At 40.4% G+C, this 21,291-nt stretch overlaps 3 protein-coding genes across 6 annotated transcripts in view; all 3 read right to left on the bottom strand.

Moving 5' to 3' along the window:
• Positions 1-4,259, bottom strand: part of pbx4 (pre-B-cell leukemia transcription factor 4) — a 34,021-nt gene extending 29,762 nt beyond the window's left edge. Inside the window, exons 1-3 of one of the 4 annotated variants that reach the window (XM_086175841.1) lie at positions 4,043-4,259; positions 3,399-3,609; positions 1,071-1,184 (exon numbers count right to left, since the gene is read on the bottom strand). In XM_086175841.1, the coding sequence (XP_086031967.1) occupies positions 1,071-1,184; positions 3,399-3,583 (299 nt within the window). In that variant the 5' untranslated portion in view covers positions 3,584-3,609; positions 4,043-4,259. Of the gene's footprint in view, positions 1-1,070; positions 1,185-3,398 lie in introns of all 4 variants that reach the window. The other 3 variants (XM_086175840.1, XM_086175843.1, XM_086175842.1) reach the window with 3 other exon arrangements.
• Positions 4,260-4,388: 129 nt separating this feature from the next.
• On the bottom strand, positions 4,389-10,713 carry dsn1 (DSN1 component of MIS12 kinetochore complex). The gene is made up of 11 exons (XM_086176264.1): positions 10,672-10,713; positions 10,351-10,381; positions 9,966-10,236; positions 9,806-9,879; positions 9,064-9,136; positions 8,860-8,938; positions 8,709-8,762; positions 8,464-8,535; positions 8,190-8,334; positions 7,043-7,130; positions 4,389-6,947 (listed from the first exon to the last, which is right to left on the bottom strand). The coding sequence occupies exons 1-11, from the start codon at positions 10,704-10,706 to the stop codon at positions 6,865-6,867; spliced, it is 1,005 nt and encodes a 334-aa protein (XP_086032390.1). The 5' UTR covers positions 10,707-10,713; the 3' UTR covers positions 4,389-6,864.
• Positions 10,714-11,989: 1,276 nt separating this feature from the next.
• Positions 11,990-21,266, bottom strand: atp13a1 (ATPase 13A1). Its single transcript, XM_086175839.1, has 25 exons — positions 20,641-21,266; positions 19,634-19,723; positions 19,216-19,479; positions 18,970-19,125; positions 18,772-18,841; positions 18,406-18,512; positions 18,203-18,332; positions 17,869-17,924; positions 17,638-17,764; positions 17,387-17,524; positions 17,183-17,303; positions 16,886-17,043; positions 15,832-16,007; positions 15,635-15,745; positions 15,391-15,516; positions 15,198-15,306; positions 14,823-15,016; positions 14,504-14,600; positions 14,235-14,419; positions 13,666-13,780; positions 13,371-13,567; positions 13,095-13,237; positions 12,888-12,999; positions 12,654-12,797; positions 11,990-12,566 (listed from the first exon to the last, which is right to left on the bottom strand). The coding sequence occupies exons 1-25, from the start codon at positions 20,992-20,994 to the stop codon at positions 12,456-12,458; spliced, it is 3,591 nt and encodes a 1,196-aa protein (XP_086031965.1). The 5' UTR covers positions 20,995-21,266; the 3' UTR covers positions 11,990-12,455.
• Positions 21,267-21,291: the final 25 nt, after the last annotated feature.

Genomic DNA, 21,291 nt, shown 5'->3' with positions numbered 1-21,291 from the left:
ATATACGCCTACGCTATATAAAAGCAGGTGGGAAATACATCACTACTAGCACTGCTGTAATTTGTTTATAAATATCTCATTGCATTTTTTAACATCAAGACTTTCATAATTGATGGACTCGCTCAAGGATTTCACATTGCTAAAATTTAATTTCACTGCATGTAAAAGACATCTATTTGCTTGATGGTACCTCAGCTTTTGAACTATTTATTAAACTTTATGGTATCTATGTGACCAGCATGTTAATGACAACCCTAGTAAATAAAACACACTTGCATATATTGTATGGAATTCTTCCAGACTGTTTTGTAGCAAAATGTTTAATATAATTGAGAAGGTGAAAGATACAAACATTTAAATAGAAAAAAAATAAAGTACAGGGCCTTTGATGGCAATCAAATCATGGTAATGAAAAAACAAACAAAAGCTATTAATTGGGAAAACATTACTAAAAAAAACAAATAAACAAAAAAAACAGTAACAGTTCACACCCAAATTAAAAGATTAAAAGAAACATATTTCTTCTTGCCTGCAGTACTACTTATTATTCTTGATTGTTTTTGTATGACTTACAGAATTTTAGATACAATCAACTGCAGAAATAACTGCGTTATCTTGCGACAAAATGGAAAAAGTTTGCATTTACTGTGCAAGTAAAATTCAAGAACTCATATCAAAAATAGCTGGGTGGATACATGACGGGCAAGAGGGATCATATGTTTGCTTATTTGTTTTTATTTTGGGGTGAACAAGTCTCTGAAGTACAACCACACATGAATATGATTTGGCTACACCTGACCTCAACACCAATTCCAGTTGTGAATGTCCACCACAGAATTTATGAAGGGACTATGGGGACTAGCAAATAGTAGGTCTAGTGTCTCAAGAGACTCCTCCTTGGTGAGGAAATTGAGGCAGAATGAAGCAAGGAGTTATGCATCTGACATTCAATGTATCACTTGTCCACCAATTCTGTCACTGCTGGATTTGAGTTGGGGGAGGGCTGCCTTCGGCATGGAGGGTATGAGCAGGAGGGGGAGAAGGAGGTGCTCATGCGGTCCTGTACTGACCTGTGCTGGAAGTTGAGTGGCAGGCCACCCCCTGCCATGCCCCCCCCTGCTCTCCCTCCCTCTGTGGGGTCGTCTGATCCACCCCAATGCGCCGGCGAATCCTCTGGCCAGCATCTAAACATATGGCGACAGGGTGAGAGGATGAGGGCGCATGGTGTGCAGGAAGCATACTCCGCAGCACCAGGTCCTTGCGCTGCCCTGACCACTCCCCGTCCCAACACACTGCCACCCTATATAGCAAGTGTGTCATGGGAACATGTGAGCCATCTCACTTGTAAATAAGTGGAGAGAACGCTTGATCCAATATCAATCATCTTGATCAAACTGGGGTGTAGTGTTTTTGACCCCTGCACTGACCAGACAGTTGAAGGCAGACTATAGAAATTTAATAAAACCTATTAGGGACAACAGGTTTCAGCAGTCCGGAAGTGGAACCTCGTAACTTGTGGTCTTTTTACCAAAGGTAAACCTTTAAATGACATTGGCAGGCAGCCGACTGATCTTTCACATAGAGGAAACCATGCTGTCAGCACACAAGAAACAACAAAGGTTCAGTGAATAATAAATATATTTACCACTTCAATAGATTTTTCTGATTAACAGTGGATTTAAACACTGCGTGCTATTGGTATCAAATCCCCCGGACCAGAGTGGGCTGCATTCTTCAACATAGTTATCCCATACACGTATGGCTTATAGGGGACGTGCTTTGAGTGGGAGTTTCGATCAATACCATCATATGACAAGGACACCTCTGGCACTTCAAGGCATCCACACCTTTAATTAGCTCTCAGAATAGCATTTCCAACAATATTGCTGCCCCCTGAAATCCACAGAATTGCAAATTGTGTTTTGATTCAATGTGGTGTATAAATCAATCAGACACAGGAAAGAGAAAAAAAAATGGACTAGACATACTCTATGCAAAAAAATTATCCAAAGCATCAAATATTTGCAACGTGGCTTGATTAAGTCTTCAAACTTGTACAGAAGAAAAGTAATACCCCAGTGCTGGCTGGCGGTGTAGCATCATCCCTCCCCCTCACCACCACCTCATTAATAGAAACTCGATTTGCGGACAGCTGCACTCGCGTACACATTATAGGAGAATTGATTGCACCCAGCACACAATGAAAAGGATGAACACCAGGGAGGGAGGGAGTGAAAGAGGAGTGAATTAATTAAGAGAACCAGGTGGTCAAATGTTGGGTGGAAAATCACTAGCTAATGACACATCACACAGTGGCCACAGTCTTGCAGTGGACGGTTTTCTATTGTTGAAAATACTGACGCTTCATCTGAAACTGACCTTATGGTCTTTGGGCCACATGGCAGATGAGCGATAGCGATTCGCTCACTGCAGCGCATATTCCCTTCAACAATCCAACGCCGACCTGCCCCTAACACAAACATTAAGTGACGAGTCATATGAATGAATGGCTGCTGTCATCGAAGGCAGCTCCGGGCTGATGAGTAACCCTTACCTTAATCTAGCCCCTCATTTGCATTTCATTACTAATGTTGACGGCTTTCGTACCGCGTTTCTTGGTAATTACATACGTTTAATTCGGCAACACGTCGTGAGGTAGTACAACATAAGACTTAAAGGAAGTACAAGACAGATTATAGGGAAATCTTGATTTTTCCAGCTATTCAAGGAGCGTTAACTTTTGAAATGTGCATCTTTTTAAGAAAGCATTTTGACTTCTGCTGACAAACAGTTTTCAAAGGAGAAGACACAAGTAGTTTAACTTTGATTTCGAGCCCACCTGCGCCAATAGATTTAACGAACGACAGTATTGAACTGAGACGTTTCTGTCTTTGCAGCGGTTTACTGGAACGTCTGGGGATATCACAACCACAGCTTCCTAGTGCGATAAAATGTTAAGCAAGAATAACTGAACACAAGTCTCCACCGGTTTCTGAAGATACATGATGCGGGTACCATTATCTCAATTTAAACTTTACTAGTCATTCGTTGAATAAAGTAGATGCGATGAACGTTAGCTCTGTCACCGTGTGAAACAAACAACTGCTTACAAATCACTGGATAATAAAATGCAATTTGCGATTGAGAGCATTCTGTTTTTATTACACCAGTGCTGTGATGTGGTTGTTGTGTTACTAAAACTTAATCACGTAGCTACAAATTCAGGCTTACAGGCTAGATTCAAATAAAGTATTGAGTAATGTATATATATTTCTTCAAATATGCATTAACGGCAGCCCCAGTTTCAGATAACCGCTGAAAATCCACGAGCAAAAATAACACACACCGTACTTTAGCTTAGCCATCATCTCGGGAAAATGGCTCTTCGCCCCTCTTACCTGGCCTGTGCTTCGTCCAAGCTCTCGTCGGTGATGGCCATTATTTGCTGTAGGATATCTCCTATGTCTTGCTGAGGTTGACCGAGAGATTGCTGTTTCCTCACCGAGTCTGGGTCGCCGACATCGGCTGGTTGTAGTCCACCCATTCCGGTGAGACCCGTCATCATCCTTGTCTGGTCATCCATACTTTCAAAGGAAACTCGCCGTTTTCCTTTTTCGAAGAATACACAAATAGCTAGCCTGTTAGCTAGCCAGCAAACTATTTTCCACGACAAATCATGCACCACTTTTTATCGAAACCGACAGCGACTGTTCGCAAACAGTAAATGACCGTTGTCATTAAACAAATCGCACATATACGCGAAGGATTCGCTTGCTTTTTTGACTACAAGTCAATAAACGCGGTCAGGCTAATGTTAGCTAACCACCGAGTGAAAAGCAGCTAGGTTAGTAGCTGTAACCCAGCAGCAAAGCAGCAGGGACACACATGCACGGACTGTGTGAGCTTGCCAACAGCGCCTCGTACATTTTGAAAAAAAAAAAAATTAAAACGAAGTCTCAACAATAGGCAAGCACTCTTGCCTTCGAATGAAATTTGCCAAGTCTAATAAGAAAGAGGACGCGGTCGAAGCGACTTATCTTACGGACTGTCTTAGCTCCAATCAGAAATCCCCTACCAAAACAGACTAGGGTTTGCCATTGTTGTTGCCGTCGCACGGGTACGTGGGATGTTCTGGGCTGCGCGAACTCAACGCGACGCGAGGGTGGGTTCGTCCGTGGGTTTCCGTGGAAAAAAAAAACGACCGACGGTTAACGGGGTTGTTTTTTTTTCTTTTAAGGTGGGGAAACGCGGCACTCCGTTGACTGCAATATTTCTGCAAGTGACACGGTTCTCCTCAAAGGTGATACCGTTACGTCACCACTGGCAATTCTTTTACGTTCCTTTTTTATGAAACACGAATGTGATTGCGCTACATGACACAATTTAAAGACAATTTCGATGTAACTTTATTCGTCAATAAGATACATAGTTCACTTCCATAAGAATCAAAAATGAGCAATCTACTTTCAACTAAAGTTGGTGCCAAGATTCTATTCGAAGTACATCATACATATGCATCTATCCAAAAAAATGTCCTTAAATGATATTTAGTAACACAAAAGGAACATCAAGATTAATCTAGGGTAATTTGATCTCGCTGAGTGCTGCAGAACTAAAGGAATATAATAAAAACCAGTCTCTCTGAGTTGTCGTCATTTCATTAAAATGCACTGATGTACAATCTCTGCGGGCAAATTGTAAAAATGCTACATTAAATGCAGCATCCGGTTTCAAAGCAAAACAGTTCCTGGGATATTACTGCGTCCTGAGACTCACAAGAAAGAAATATCCCATCAGTTTTCAGTATGAAAATGTTGACAGCACAGATTGAAAACAAGTGTCCTTGTTTTTTGCAAACGGGGCAATTCTGCTGCAGTTTATCACTCAGATCAGAGAGACAGCTTTCCAAGACGAATGGCTGGTTGAATGGATGTGGAGAAAAGCTGCAACCAGCCTAGCAGTACTATGAGGAGATGATGGGTGTGCATAAGCTAGTGGGACCAAACTGGCAGTGGTTTATGCTGACTCTTCACACGCCCATCTACTACAATCTGTAGCTAATCAATCTAAAGTTAGAGACAACTAGAACAGAGAATACAGTAATCCTTAACAGTAATAATTCTGTGCATGTGCATTTAATGAAAGTCACAATTCAAGCTCCTTGACGGTTCCACCAAAGTTACAACCTGCCCTGCAATTTTTCTAAGTTCAAGGTTAAAATAATCACATTGCGTATGTAATAGGATGAGGGGGAAAGAAAGGGGAGAGAGGGGAGAAGAAGGGAAGAAAAAAAAAAAAAAATCAATTCCAAGATAATAATCTCCAAACAAGAAACAGGGAGAGCCTGGTCACACCCAAACACCTTTATACAAACGTGCAAACACTTCACCTCTAAGTAGGTCACTCAGGTTGTTTAAAGAGTTTGTCTTGCAATTTTAGAAGAGAAAAGCTGCAGGGATTACCATCTAATACCAAAGTAATTGCATTTCGCTGTCAAGAAACATCTTTCTTGAAAGAGACGACAGTGTCTTTGTAAACTTCTTCATGTTTTATTGTTCGTGATTCATTTAAGGATCATTTCTCCGAAACTTCTATTCATTTGGATGCTCAGGCTGCCCTCTTCTCACCCCACAAGCATCAAGCCTCATTTTCATCTAAATAAGAATCGATCTCTCCCGCTGTGCACCATCCTCCTTTTACACACAACTCTCACGGTCACAACCCCACTTGTCTTCTCTCTGCTTGTCCCTATGCTCGCTCGTCACTCCCTCGAATAAAATCTCAAGGTAATTTCACCATACTTCAGGGCATAGATCATAACTGCAAAAGCCACAAGGATATCCAGTTGTAATCATCGTTTACGGTGAGATATTTCTGTCTGTTCTGATGACATAACTTGTGTAGCGCCATTAACGGCAAAAAAAGGGTTTGATAGATCAGAGTGATAGCAAACAAAGCTTTGACTGACTGGTACAATGTCAAAGCTTCGTTCTGCATCAGTGACCCAGCCAAATGCAAGAGATGGGGGTGAGTCACTGTGGGGGGAGGGGCCTTCTCCTGAATGGTCAGGGGACACTGATGAAGTGAAATAGATGCAGCACCAAAAAAAAAAAGGCTAAATGTAACAGGGGATGAGCATGGACAAGAAATTGGAAGTAAACCGAAGAGTCCAAAACCAACATTTAGAGCATTCAGTCACATTGCTTCTTGCTTGGATTAGATTTTCCAGCTTAAATGAATTCCAATTAACTGATGAAAGGGCAATGTTTATTTTTTTTAAGATGCTATCTTGTGTGCTGAAAGGGTTTTAACACGTTCAAGGAAACGCTTCAGAGGACTTTTGGAACACTGTATGAAACTGATGCAAAAAGGCACTTAGCATATGCACAGAAATACAAAATCACATCTGATAATTACTCCTGAACAATTAAGCACATGAGATAATGTTAAGAGTGGCATTTTTTTATATACATGGCTAGCTTTCTTATTTTCAAAATACTGGCCCAACTTCATCAAATATTTGTCCAGTTCTGAATTTCTGTCAGGTGCCAGTCCAAACTTCACTGCTGTCGACTGTTTCTACAGGGGAGAGTGCATTTAATTAAGTCGTGACAAAAAAATGTACTCCCATTACTCATCAAGCTTGTAAAAGTTATATAGCTCACCACTGCCACCTGCTGCTTGTTCATCAAACTACTTCAACTAGACATTGCATTTGAGGTGCCCCCTCACTTTAAGTGATAAAACCACCCAGACTGGGCAAACAAACAACGCAAACATCATACAAGTCATGTATGGTCATGTCATCAAAAAACATGTTTTTTTTAAGAGTTATCTTCTCATGCTTGACACTGGCAATAGTGGTCATGCCTTTGTGGACGGTAAAGGTCCCATCATTAGGTTGCTGATGACATCGGGGGAGAAATCCTGGAATCCTGCCTCTGCCGCTGGTAAGAAAAGTAACCAGTTAATCAATTTCAATATTGTTGGACAGTCTAAAAACATTCCAGAGATAGGATCAGAGTAAAAATAATATAATTACCCAAATTGCTGCTGCTCTTCTTCACCATCAATTGTGACTGCTCCTTGATAGACAGAAGTTCTCTCACAATCTTGCACTGAGTGTCCATCTAAAGATAAAAGTATATGAAGAAACCCAGAGGAAAAGAAAAGCATTGACTGGAGATTTCTGGTTGTATCTATTTATCAGTGCGTTGTGGAATGAATATAAACTGTTTATTTTCTTAGCTTTGGTCTCGAAAACAAACTTCTGCTGGAGACTCATTGCAGTTTTTTTTCCTCTTCAGTCTCTTAATAACAAATGTTGGACTTATGCATAAAGCTTTCAGTCTCAAAAATACTGTTTCAAATTAAAGCTCTAGAGTCCATATTCTGGTTAGAAGAGTAATTTATATTATTGAATCTATAACATATGATCTGTAACCTAATTAAGCAGAAAAAAAAGCCTGGTTGGCCAACCATACACTCATCCCCATACACATACACCATTATATGCTAATTAAAAACAAAAAACAAAATTTGACAAAGCTGCAAAAGACTGCTGTCAAAAAAATTCAACTGCTAGTGCAATTTGATTCCCCTGTTCCAATGACTATTTCTGACCAAGCCTCACATGTAGAGGACATGTAACAGATTATTTCTCTCTGGAATCCTAAATAGCTGATAGGAGTTAACAATCATGGACTACCTGAAAACAATTGTATTTGACAGTTTACATTTACATTTTCAAGTCAAATACATTTTGCACTCATTGCGGACCAATAGCACAATAGCCATTGAATTGGTACATAGTTCCATTCGTATAGTTTACAATTTCCATTGTTTAATTCACATGTTGCCTTTTCAAACTACTTTTATTGTGTACTTTTATGTAATTAGTTTTAACCTAGATAAGACAGTTCAGCATTCACTGTCGACAGCAAAGAAAAAGTTACATTGTACAGGGAAACAAGTTCCCTTATCACACACATGGTGCACAATTAACCCTGAATCATAAATATTGCACCTGATACTGATATGTAATACTGATATTGAGCAGTTTTGCTGTGGAAGAGGCATAACAGTTGTACATATTTTATTTTTGTTAATCAAGTGTGCAATGTCTCGTACTTTCAACCTTAGGCTAGAAATGTAAATCTGTCACATTATTTAGTGAATTTCATACGTACAATCAATGTCATGGTGTTAAGCATTGGTTTTTGTTTGGAGAGGAGACTGTGGTAGTCAGGTTTACTCTGAATACACTGGAACTGTGATGACTGGGCCATAGTTGTAGCGTCTAATACAACAGTCTTGCGACCCTCTGTCACTTTCCTGTAAGAAACAAACAATTCATTTTTTATATACATATATATATATATATATATATATATATATATATATGGAAAATTCAGAAAGACTGATAATGCACTGTTTCCTTTAGCGCAAATGACCTGAGCTCACCTTTCCCATTCCTCTGCTTTACTCCGATGTTTGTTTAGAAGTGCTTCCCAAGATTCACTTTCAGCCCGCAGGCTAAAACACAAAACAGGCTGGTAAACACAAGGAACGCCTCATTGCAAAGGTGTCACCGTTTCTATCTGGTCTTAATTTATCACTATTATTTTTGGTTGCCTCGAAATTATGTTTTTATGCAAAAAATGTTTTCTAAAATTCAAAACAAACTGGTGATATTATTAATGGCATACCTATCAATGGCCTCAATTTTTCCCAAGTCTTTCAAAGGTGCATGATCCATAGGTCTGAAGGAAAATACCACATGGAGGATAAAATTATAAAGGACCAGTTTGGAGGAAATAAACTTAAAAAAACTACAAACTAAATAAACATGTTACCTACCTTGCTGAGAGTTGATGACTCTTCAGCTCATCTGATATACCTTTGGCGACAGAACACCATTCTTCCTTTAAGTTCTCAACTACAACACAAACCACAGGGCACAAATAAGACAAGAATGCATACTCTATGAGGCATTTGCTTAAAATAGAAACAAGAAAACAAGACAAAACATTGCATTTACCATTTTTAACATGAGGCACTTACCTTGTTTTTGAAAAAACTTTGGTGAGATATCTGACACTGAGTGGAGTGAATCCTGAAGTCTCTCTATCGCCAACTTTGAAAGAAAACTAGGATTAATACTGTGGACTGTAGGCAATTATACACTCTCAACACTTCCCTCCTACAATGAAATGTGAGCTTAGGTTTTACCCCTACCCTTTTCAACATGTACCCATCAGTAACTGTTTACTTTAACTTGAAGCTACAGTTGCTTTGCCATTTTCTTGTTTGTAGCAACAACAAAAAAGGGTGTTTTGTCTTAAATGTGCTTCAAACCTCTCTGTAAAACATGCTTTTGCGGCCAAATTTTCAGGTCAGAAATAGTTCACAATTGGCAACACTTTCTTGTTGTGACACCCAATGAAAAGGGGAGTGGAGTTGCAGCACAGTTAAAAAAAACCCTGAATTAGACAGCTGTGGCATGTTTGAGATAATGCCTAGGCACTGGTGTGAGAAATATACAATACATAAAACACCTGTCATAATGCGTAACAATGGCAGATTTAAATTAAGCATAATTTTTTTTTCCAATTGTTATTCATACAAAAAGCGGAAATGTAATTTAATGAGCCCACATGTCTTTATGGTGGAGGTTGAGACACTCCAGAGGTTAGCCTGGAGGGTCTCATATTAGGTTAGATTGCAACAAAACATTGGCATCCAACTTAATAAATACTTAGACCGGTTGTATATCTTGGCTGGAGCTTTTATTTACTAAACTCACCCTCATCGAGGCCTCCATCAGTTTTTCCAGCCTCTCTTGTTGCGATAAAGATGTGCTTATGCTCCTGCACAATTCTAAAGAAGAAGCACACCCCGTGAATATTGAAGAACTCTGTGACAGAAAAGTAAAAACAAAGTGGTGAGAATTTTTTTAAACTCACTCTGATATGGGGTGGGAAGTGCCGGCAGAGAGCGCCGGGTGATGGTGGCTCTCCTCCAGGATTTCCTCCGGTCACCGGGGCAGATCAACGGACTTCGACGGCCCTCAGTGTTTTCTGACGGCACCTCCTGTGTGTCCATCACTGACTGACCTCCACCGCCAGGTTCCTGTGCGGTCGGCAACGGGATGTCGGTCCGGGGAGACTTATGTGGAGGGACTGCGGTTGGGCTTGTAGAGGGACGCTTTTTCGATGCTATATTCACCGAGATGACCTGGAGAAGTGATGCGGAATACTGGTGAAGACCGTTGTTGAGCAAGCGTAGTTAGGTGGCATAGAAGAAACGCTAACTTTTTCACTATCAGTCGTTGTTGTTAGCTGTCGTTACCTCTTCGGTGGTCTCGGCAGCATCCATGCAACTAAAAGGCAATGTTATACAGACAATTAGAAAAAAACGGGATCTCTATCGACGAAAACTACAAATACGGTATTTTGTTGTTTTAGTTTGTGATCATTAACTGCCAAGGTTTTTATAGCGAATGTTGCATTGAAACAGCACGCCAACCACAATTCTCTTCAGATGAGCGTCAAAGCTATATGCACATAGTTATGTGTATAGTCCATATATAGTATACTTTTTTGCAATGTAACACGCATTGTGCAAGTTCAATTTATCAGGTTACCCCGACGATTAAATGTAGATACAAACCCGTCTTGTTCGGGGACCGAATGTTTGTCCGCCATTTTTCTTTTAAAAATATTTTCCTCTCAGCGCGCGCTGGACGAACCAATCAGCGTCACGCAACTGTGCATTGTGGGAAATGTAGTCTTATTCAAGCACGACCGAGACGCTGTTACCAAAATGTAGTCGAAATTCATTTGAATGCTCGTTGCCGCACTTGAAATGTACTAGTCACTGTCTTACTTATGCACTTTTGTGTAGCATTACTTGTCAGCTGAAAAAGTTCATGTGGTTATATGAAGAAGTGACTGAAGTAATATGACCTCAAGGACAAGCTCAGACAACGTTTTCCCCAGTTCCTTAAAATGCATACGGCCAAGATATTTAAATTTTAAGTTCAGATTTTTGCAGGAGAAACGTCCGGAGTAACCCTCGGTAAATCCTCATCACTGCCTCCCGAGAGAATTTGATCTTTTGCATAATGCTGTTTAGTAAATAGATTAAAATGATTAAAGGATTTCTCTAAACTCACTGCTGATGGGAAATAATCCAATTTCCAAGAGTACTTTTTTGAAAGCATCTTCTATCATCTTTTCTCAAATGTGAATGTTTTCCTTCTAAGACTGTGTCCAGTGACTGAAGTTATACAAGTGACAAATACATATTACATTATTTTGTGGTCCTTTAACACCTCTATTATTACTGCACATACAGCTAAACAACTAATTTTTCTGTGCAAAGAACAAGATTCCTATTTTGAAGGGAGTGAGTGAGAATAACAGCAATAATAAAGGGGGAGTTTCCTTTCATTAAACAGTTGTTTATGACAGGCCATAAAGGAAATAATGGTCATCGCTAAAGCTTGCTGTGTTCCAAATGATTTGTATGTAAAAATGATACTTTGATCAAATGTGATCACTCTACTCTGTCTGGTCTAGCATCAGATCTTAATATCCTGCAATGAATTGATGAATTCTGCCTGTCAATTCTTTTTGTCACATTCTCTGTCTCTTTCATTAGTGTGTATGCACACAGGTTTTTTTGTTTGAATGACTTTTTTGCCAGTGAAAAAAAACATTGAAAAAGTGTCAAACAGTGAGCTGTGCTTAGTGCATATAAAAATTAATTAAAGATGGCATTTTACCCCAAGTGTGTGGGTTGTTTTTTAGATAAAGAGTTAGGTTACACCATTTCTCTAATCAACATTATCCCAATAAAACTATTTGACTTACCTATTTCTAAAAAATAAGTTATCAGCTGGAAATTTGCAGGTGATAAATGTGCAGACATATCTGCCCTTTCAGCTGACAAAACATTTCCAACACTTCATCTGTTGTTTCTGGGAGTCTTTTTTTTATGTCTGTTAGAGATATTTTTCACTTTTTACAAAATCAAGGAACGTAATCAAAAAATATCAACAAACACTTTTGAATTCTCTTGGAGAATGCCCCCTTGTGTGCCTGTATTTTTCACTTTTGTTTGCACACAATCTTGCACTCCACTCAATACTGCTGTCTTCATGGCCTTGTGTAGCAGTGGGGCAGGGAGGGATAAGAGGGAGGAAAGTGGAAAAACAGAATAAGTTACATGAAAAAAAAAATCTAGAACTGGAGTTGGTTAGAAGACAGTAAGGGATGGGTTGGAGGGAGCTGAAGAACATGAGAGAAGGGAAAACACGTAGTTTGAACTACACGCCATGCCTGTCTCAGCTGTCTTGTTTCACAACAGCTTCGATTCTCTTCTTTTCTCCGACGTCTTCTCTCCCTTTACAGTTTGGTTGATAAGGGCAGCGGTTGCTGTTGGCACTGAGTTCAAGAAGGCAGCCTTAGCGTTCCTTTGCCGAGCAGGAATTGCAGGACACGGTCCACCAGCAGAGCAGCGACGAAGTCCACGATCAACACCTGGGCTATGACTAATTTGAACTGCAAAGAAGCAAAAGTGAAGCTGATTATAAATGCAAAGTTATCACAAGTATATGACATATGTAAAGACTCATTAGTTCAGTTCACCTCTGTTGGAATATCAACAAGGGCAAACTGTTCATTGAATTCCGGTGAAGATCCTGTGAGGAGTCCCACAATAGCTAAACCAGACAGAGCGATACTCCATAGCAAAGGCCTGTTCTCACTGAGAGACTCCATGAAAGGGTGACCCTAATCAACACAAGAAGAAATGCAATAGTTGTATTTATACTGTGAAATAAGGTTGAAGAAAAAAAACCTATTACCATTAAGAACAAGCACCTTGTAGTTAATGGCAAATGTAGCCATCTGCATAGCCATAGACATTATGTACACAGTGCTGTTGATTAGACTGGGTTCAAACTCTTTGTACAGGTCAACGAATTGCTCCTCTCTGCAACAGAAAAAAAGGACACAAGGATTTTTGAAATGCAATGTTTTACTTTGAGAAGTGACGCTCCCGTTAACTCTATTCCCATCCCGGCTTACCTGGGAGGACTTCTGGTTTGTGCCTCTTTGTAAAGATACACCAGACTACAGAAGTGGACAGCGAACTGCAGCAGCACAGTCAATACAGTATAAAGATTGAAGATGTTTGGTAAGGGCCGCTCCCGAGACAATGTTTTAAGAGGCTGCACAGACAAAAAGAGAAGTTGGATGTAATTGTGAGCAACAGACATGCAAGGGAGTGCAATCAAAAAAATCAGAAATTAGAAGAGTAAATGGACGGCTTTTTGAATTTTTTGATGATGACAAAATTTTCACCTTTGACCTAGAGATGAATAGAAAGCATCCAGCCAAAAGCAGTCCCTGCAGGGTGGCCTGGAAATCACTGAATTTTACCCCCTCTAGATAGAGCACAGACTGGCTGTAGGCCAGGACCAGAGCATTTAGAGCAAGGATCTTGAACATCTGTAGCGTAGTGACCAGAGTGCATCGACCTTGCTTTATTACATGACAGACTGGAGGAAAAAAAAAACCCACAGGGGAAAAATGCATTAGATGTGGAGGGAGGGGTATGTTTGGTCCCGTGTTATCTTTTTACATAGCTGTGACTTACTGCACTGTATAGAGGAGAGCTTTGAGGTGAATGGGGCAGCGATGGAGGCGTCACCCAGTTTGACGATTTGTATTTGATCTTCTTCAAGCTCCCGCAAGACTTGACTCATTCTCTCCTGTCACAAAACACATCTTTATGTTTTAAAAAAAGCATCTTGTGGCTCGATCATCTCAAACAGCTGTATCGATTCAGAACAACAGTTAATTAGAGTACAAAGATAAGAATCCATTGTGAGGTTGGATGAAATCCAGAAACATAATACTCCCATAGTTAAGCAATGTGCTGTGATGTTATTGATTATTTTAGCAGGAGAGCAATTTTACAAAATATAAATTAATGAGGGGATTCCTCTGGGTTTTGTAACAATTTTTTAATGGTTATAAAGACCAAGGACCTTCTTAACTACATTTCCTTCTGGATATGTTGGTAAAAAAAAGTAAACCAATTTTTCAGCTTTACTATTTGGCAGCAAAACATAAAAAACATGATATATTCACTGCACATTGATAAAGTTGAAATTTAAGTTCCCTTAAAACTATTCAACCTACCCTTTAAAGGCACGCACATACCTTTTGTGCTGCAAGTTGTTCTTCTCTGTGGGCCATTACCCTTTGCCTGGCTGCCCTAGAGCTCAGTTTGCTTCCAGAACTGACAGGCGGTGAAGGTCTAGAATCTACTGAGGACCCCTCTTTCTCTTTCCCCCGTTTCTTTTTTTCAGGCATGTGCTCAGGGGCATTAGCTAACAAAGCTACACCTGAAAAATAACACGGTTGTGTTAACAATATTCAGTTTGGAGCTTTTACAGTATGATGACGTATAAATAAATCGTATTTCTTACCTATGTGGGCATGTTTAAGAGCTCCAACATCATTTGTACCATCGCCACACATTAACGTCACGTAGCCCAGCCCCTTAAGACTGGTGATAACGAATTCCTGCAACACAAGGACACGACGCCTTCACATATCCTGAGAGTATTTAAGTTTCATCCAAAATCTATCTTTCACATAATAACTGTCTGTCCAAATGATGCCCTATGTCAAAGTGTTAACCGCATTTTGCTGAATTTACAAATTAGAGAAGGTGTTGATAGTATTGCTCTGGGATGATCATTTTCAAAAATCAAAGCAAGCTGCCGTTGCACTTTTAGGATCTACCTTCTGTTTCGGGCTAACACGGGCAAACACTCCAATGTGAGGCAGGAGGGTGTGGAGTAGATGCTGGTCACAGCAAAGTCGAGCCAGCCCCTCCCCTGTCACGCACAGGTCGAACTGACGAACCAATGAAGAAATAGAGGGCGCCGGCATCGGTACATGCACACTGCCATCGATTGATTCCCACTGCCATCGACCTAAAAGAAGAAACAAACAATCGAAGTGTCTTCACAAAATCAGTGGTACATGATGCACTGAGTCTGCATTAAATTATCTGATTTTTTATTCATTATTCGTAATCTTGAATTTTTATTTTCAGCTCACTTGATGAATATATATGATTTGTTTTTTTTTTAAATCATATATGATCCCACGCACCCTGATCAGGACCTGGCTGCAATATAAGTGTGTGCTCTTTCCGAATGAAATGCAGCTCTCTTGCCACGTGGCACGCCGTTAAGGGGTTGTCGCCCGTGATCATCACCACCTGACAGCAGAGGAAATGTCATCTTCTTCAAATCGAGCAGTTTGATAGTCAGTGTGAACCCTGGAGTTTTAATGGGCTATTTACATGATGAGATGCTTCCTGAATCTCTCTGATGACAGCCTTACTGTCACTTTTGAGGGGACAGGAGACAACCATGAACCCAGCAAAGTTCAAATCGCACTCCAGAGAATTGCGACTCATCTCCCGTACCTGTATGACACATAAAAATACCGACAAGTTTCACCCCCTAAAAAATTCTGTTCTCAGTGTATACAAAAAGCGAAACAAAAAGAAACTTTTTTTTAAAGAAGTTAAATGAATTAGAAACCTGCTGATGACTTAGGTGTCCCATTTCTTTGTAACCCAAAGCCAGTACTCTTGCCCCTTCTCGTGACATTTCCTTGTGAACTTCATCATAGTTCGCTGGACATTCTGCAAACTGAAATCACATTATTAAAATTGCATAATGAAGACACTTTCTTGGGCCAGAAAATGGCCGAGATTAAATCAAAGTTGGATCAGTACCATTCCTCTAAGTGTTTCTGGTGCTCCTTTGACAGTTGATATGTAGCAGAGTTCAGTAGATCCAAGTTTCTCATAAGAAGCCAGAACAGACATCCGCTTTAGGGCACTGGCAAAGTGGAAACGCTGGTGGATCTTAAGTCCCTGCGTTTTAATGCCACGAGGGAAAACCTTTTCATCTAATTGGAGAGAGAAAGCGAGAAAGTGAAAGTAAGGACTTATGCCATTAACAGCAAATATACCTCATGACTTTTAAAAACACAGCAATTTTCTAACCTTTCTAAAATAAATGATAACCTTGCTACTAACACAAAAAATAGAAAAATATAGTGTAAATGTTAAATGTCATAAATAGTGGTATCAGAATACATATTATAACATATAACAGAACAAAAAATAACATGACCGAAAGTGCTTTAACTTCAAGAATGCAGCACACTACGGGGCCAATGCTACATGCTACAAACTGGTGGTCACTCTTTTCTGAAACGTCAGACCGATTTGATTTTTTCTGACAGACCCAAAGAACATTTTACACCTAAAGAAATTAGAATGGTTCTATCATGGCCTTTTATGGGTTATGACATCACATACATCAAGTAGTAAACCCATACTTTCCAAAATTTAAGACGGTGAGAGCTTCCACCCTGAACTGAAAGTCAAATCTATAAATCGTTACACGATAACGGGATATTACCTTAGATTTCAATCATACATCATATCCACACTGCCTATCCTGCAAATAGGGTGGGTGGAAAAAATCCAGAGTGTCATTGGGGATGAGGGGACCCTGGACTGGTTGTCAGTCACTCACAGGGCCACGTATAGAAATATTCACTTTCCAACTTACACCGATGGATAATTCGATCGTCTGTTAGCCTATTGCATATTTTTGCTCTGTGGGGGGATGTAAGAGTATCTGGATAGAATCCATGCAGGGTAAACACACACAGACAGACCGCAGTTTCCCACTAGATATGAACTGAGAACCTTCTTGCTGTGAGGCAACAACGCAGTGCTGCTTGACTTTTATTTACTGGAGGCAGTGTCTATGTACCTTTAGTGAGAGTCCAGTCTGCTGCAGTCAGCATTGCCTTCTCTAGCGGATCTCCAACCAGCTGTCCATCATCCAGAGTGACTAGTGAGTGACAGGTGGCCACAACCCGATGAGTTTCGACTGGGATTTCAGAAACAGGCAACACCTCCTTTCCTTCTCTGTCAAAAGTAAACATGTCAGTTTTCAGTACATGCTCCACATCTTGCAAGTGGACACTTTATGTTGCATTCTTTGTGTAAAATTTCCATAAATCAGTTCCATATAAAGTACACAATACAAATGGAGTTTAAAGTTTACCTGAGGCCTGCCACACCTCGTACCACTAGACTGTCACTAGTCAGTGTTCCCGTTTTGTCAAAACAGCAAACCTCCACTTTGCCTGCAAATGGTATCCGGAAGGGCTCTGTACAGAATACATCTAAGAGGGAAGAGAAAACTTAGTCTCAAAAGAACCACTGTTGTTAAAAGAATAGTGTTAAGGGGTCATCAATAACAACTTACATAGTTTGGCCAGAGCTATAAGAGAGGTGTTAACTGCCAGTGAAAGCTCAATTGGGAGTTCTGGCGGCACAACTGAGGTTAGAATAAGGGTACACTCCAAAAATAGCTTATAGCGATTCCTGCTGAGATCCTTGGTTCCTGATAGAAGCAACAAGAAGAAGATAGTATTTTGACTAAATCGTAGAGATTACTTTGACTGTGATTTGGTAAAATGAATAGGACAACTTATCAGTCCATCCTTTTTAACATACCTTCAACCCACACATAGACAGCTGCAGCAATGGCAAACACGAGGAGAAAGAGGATAAAAATGAAAGTCTCCAGGTTGTTTGCAGTTACTCTCTTCACCCCAAAGAGGATGGTCCTCAAAAGTTTACCCTGCGGGAAAGTTTTAACACAAATTATGTACAAATAAGCAGCTCTCGCTACTTTCTCTAATTCCATTTTATCAAAAACAAGGATTAGAAAAGAAGTGTTCAAACCTGAGAGGTGGAGAATCCTGTTCTCAGTACATAGGCCACACAGCCACTGTCTACCGCTTGGGGGAAAATACAGATGGAAAATTATAACACAAAACCGTGTATTAAGATTTAAAAAAATGTAAATGCCTCCATACATAATGGGGGTAGGGCGCGCAATATGTTGAGTGTGAAATGTAAAGCAAAAAGTGATAGACCTTCAGTAAACTAATTTCAATCCTAGAGACCTCCTCTGAATAAGATTTAACAAACCTATGTGACAGAGTTCCTGACTACATCACCAAACCATATACTGATGAAATATTTTTAAGGATGATAAAAAAAAAAATCCATTTACGTTTCAGTCCAGCACTGGCCTTCATAGGGGGAGTATGCTGGACAACTTTTGTCCCTCCAGAGATTACATGGAGTCGAGAGTCTGTCTGAAGATCGAGGACTTGGTCTGGATCCAGGTCCTCGACTGGTTCCTGCAAACCACATTATGTCAGCAGAAATGTATAACGTTCACACACAATGTCTGTATAAAAATTTGCCCCAAACCTTCATCTGGGGTACAGACTCTCCAGTCAGCATAGCCTCATCCACAATACAACGGCCCCTTAGTAGTAACACATCACAAGGTACCAAGTTGTCTTGGGGTGAACGTCCTGGAAATCAGAAAATATATCCGGAATATTTTTATCAACCTCTTCTTGCTGTGGCAACTGGACTTGAATTTCTTCACTTGAAGACATTTCAACCCTCATTCGAGAGGCTTCTTCAGTTCAGTCTTCGAGTGAAGAAAATCAAGTCCTGTTGCCACTAGAAGAAGAATCGAGAAGATTTGGGCAAGAATATCCGGAGTACTTCCACGTAGTTTAATGTTTGTGTGGGGTGAAGCCAAAATAAAAATGATGAGACACTTACCTATGGACACAATGTCACCAGGGACAAGCTCATCACTTGATATAGGTCTCCATTTCCGATTACGATAGACCTATTAAGAAAAACGGAGTTAAACTCTATAGCTTTAAGACACTGTATATTGACATTGGAGCATTCCATAGATTAAATCATGAAGTTGAATGATAGTTTTTACACCACACTACATTTGGTGAGGCTCACCTGAATCATGTAGGGCTTGTTCCCCATGCGGCGGATTTCAGACATGTTCCTCATCTGCTGTTGGACAAGGGAGGCTTCAAAAGCCACCAGCATGAACAGTGTAAAAACACTGTAGTACCAGTACTCATCCAAACACCATAGCCCCACACAGAATACCTGATGGAAGGCAAAGGGTAGACCGAACATATGTGAAAAAATATTTGAAGTCTAAGCATTATTAGGAGATAGAAATATACGCACACCCACCTGGAACACGAAAAAGGGAGCTGTGGCTCTCTCTTTAAATAGCTCCAAGAAATCTGGAACCACCATCTCAGCACGATTGGTGCCATAGCGCTTTTCTGCAGCTCTCAGTTCAGCCTCTTCTTGATAACCGCGCCAAGACTGAAAATAGCCCATTGGATGGTTGATGGGAAATGCTATTGGAAGAAAGCGTTTCTTTTCTTTTTGGTCAAAGATGTAGCAGATCTTTTGAAACTCAAAAGATAGAATCCCATCTCCATTTTCATCCTGTTGGTTAATATAAAGAAAAAATAAAGAGGGTCTATACATGTGACGTACATTAAAAACACATACAGTTGAAGCAGGCCCAAACCCAATAGCTCCAAATAGTTTCCATTAAATTTGTGAGAGAAATGAGAGATAAGAAATTAGGTCAACTAACCTGGTCTCTCTGTAGCACCACAAGCTCAGCAGAACCATTATTCGGAGTGGGTATGACCTTTGCCAGTGTAGCCTTGTTTGGATCTGGTTCCTGTTTGAGTGAGTGAAGACAAACACATGCGCGTCACCATAATCTCCAATGTTGTGGGTATTTCTTATAGGGTTTACAGAAATCTGGGTTATGGCGCCTTCAAAAGGTGTAACTGATAATTTACATGTAATACGTTATTTAATCTTCAGATAGTATCAGACTGAAACTACAAAGCATTAAGGAAGTCTCGTGCTTTTGCATTACTTTCATTCCACATCCAGTCAAAAGCAGAGCAGTCAGAGCTTCATTGTATAATATAATCAATGTGTAAAGTCACACAAAAGACTGTTTCACAGGCACTAATGAAGCTGTCATTTTCTATGTGTGCAAAGAGTTCGAAGTAGGCCTGTCTCGTCAACATTACGGACAAGATATGTGACATTCCAGATAGTTTGTAGGCCTGTGCTCATCAAATACACAGCTTTTCCAGTTTGTGAACTTGAAGCCTCCGGTACGATGTCAGAGATGGATGTCCAACAAATAAAACTTTGGAATTAAACATTTCCATGTACTGGAAATTCAATGATGCAAAGATACATCGCATTAAAATTTTAAATGTTATACCAACTATGAGACTGAGAAACTCTTCTATTTATGATTGCATTTTAGAGTCCCAAATCAGGAGATAACTTTAAATAATACCCCCTTTAGAGAATAATGCAGTTCAAACATAATTTTCCAGAGACAGTGACTATACAAGTCCCTGGATTTTTGGTGCCTAAAACTGAGAGTGAAACTTTGGCAGTCAGAATGGGAAGTTGAATGATGAATTAATAAACACAACAGGGCTTCGCGAGCAGTGAACCGGCACCTGCCATTGCAGTCTTGCAGGTTTATGTACAGAAATAGAAAGGGACTTCGGGTTTCCTTGGCCTGTCAGTGGACCCACAATATTATTATTGTGCATCTCTGTTTACCTTGGAACAAGTGAGCCAGCAGTGCGCGTGGACGGACCAATAACCAGAAAGCGCTGTGAGGACGTGCGCGATCCCGATAGCGGCTAGTGCAAGGAGGCCTGCCTCCGGATACTCTGAGGCACCGTACACCGCCAACCAAAAGTACAGCCAGCACGGATAAAGGACGGCTAGGAACGGGAGGACAGTGCCGTGTAACAGCCGCGGTCTACGTCTGTACAGCGTCACTGAGCTGACTAGCTCGTCGCCGGCTCCGTTGTCATGCTGGTTGTGAATCACACAGGGGGCCATTTGCAGCTCATCTGGTCCATCGATGCCGTCTGCAGCCATATCGCCCTCTTTTTTGGTGTCCTTCATTGTACTCCCCTCACGCCTCTGGCCCCCTTTGTCATCCAGCACCACCCCGTTCTGCTGTGATCCGGAAAAATGTAAATACAGCCAAGGAACTGTGCTTGGTTTAGCCTTCAGAATGCGTTGCCGAGTCGCTTCTTCGATGACCGTGGCTTCCGCATACGTAAACGCGTAAAGACACGTAACGTTCCATTTTCACGTCACTGGTAAACTGGAGTTTTTTTTCTTTAACGCACTTGTATTTTTCCGACAAAAAATCGAACGATAATGTTTGGACAAATTTGTTACCATAGCCGGTTATTA

This window comes from Fistularia commersonii, chromosome 28 (assembly GCF_037954325.1).
Source record: "Fistularia commersonii isolate RoL2024-O1a breed Wild chromosome 28, RoL_Fcom_v1.0, whole genome shotgun sequence".
NCBI classification, from domain to species: domain Eukaryota; kingdom Metazoa; phylum Chordata; class Actinopteri; order Syngnathiformes; family Fistulariidae; genus Fistularia; species Fistularia commersonii.
This window is presented reverse-complemented; position numbering and strand designations above follow the sequence as displayed.

Excerpts from the sequence above, each read along its gene's own strand:
- dsn1 (XM_086176264.1), bottom strand. The coding sequence starts at position 10,706 with ATGGCGGACAAACATTCGGTCCCCGAACAAGACGG. Across the intron at positions 9,137-9,805 it reads TGATGGAGGCCTCGATGAGG|TTGGCGATAGAGAGACTTCA; the intron begins GTGAGTTTAGTA and ends TTTCTTTCAAAG. Across the intron at positions 8,536-8,708 it reads AAAATTGAGGCCATTGATAG|CCTGCGGGCTGAAAGTGAAT; the intron begins GTATGCCATTAA and ends TTTGTGTTTTAG.
- atp13a1 (XM_086175839.1), bottom strand. The coding sequence starts at position 20,994 with ATGAAGGACACCAAAAAAGAGGGCGATATGGCTGCAGACGGCATCGAT. Across the intron at positions 17,925-18,202 it reads GGCCAGTGCTGGACTGAAAC|CGGTAGACAGTGGCTGTGTG; the intron begins GTAAATGGATTT and ends TTTTCCCCCAAG. Across the intron at positions 13,238-13,370 it reads TATTCATCTCTAGGTCAAAG|CCTCTTAAAACATTGTCTCG; the intron begins GTGAAAATTTTG and ends TTGTCTGTGCAG.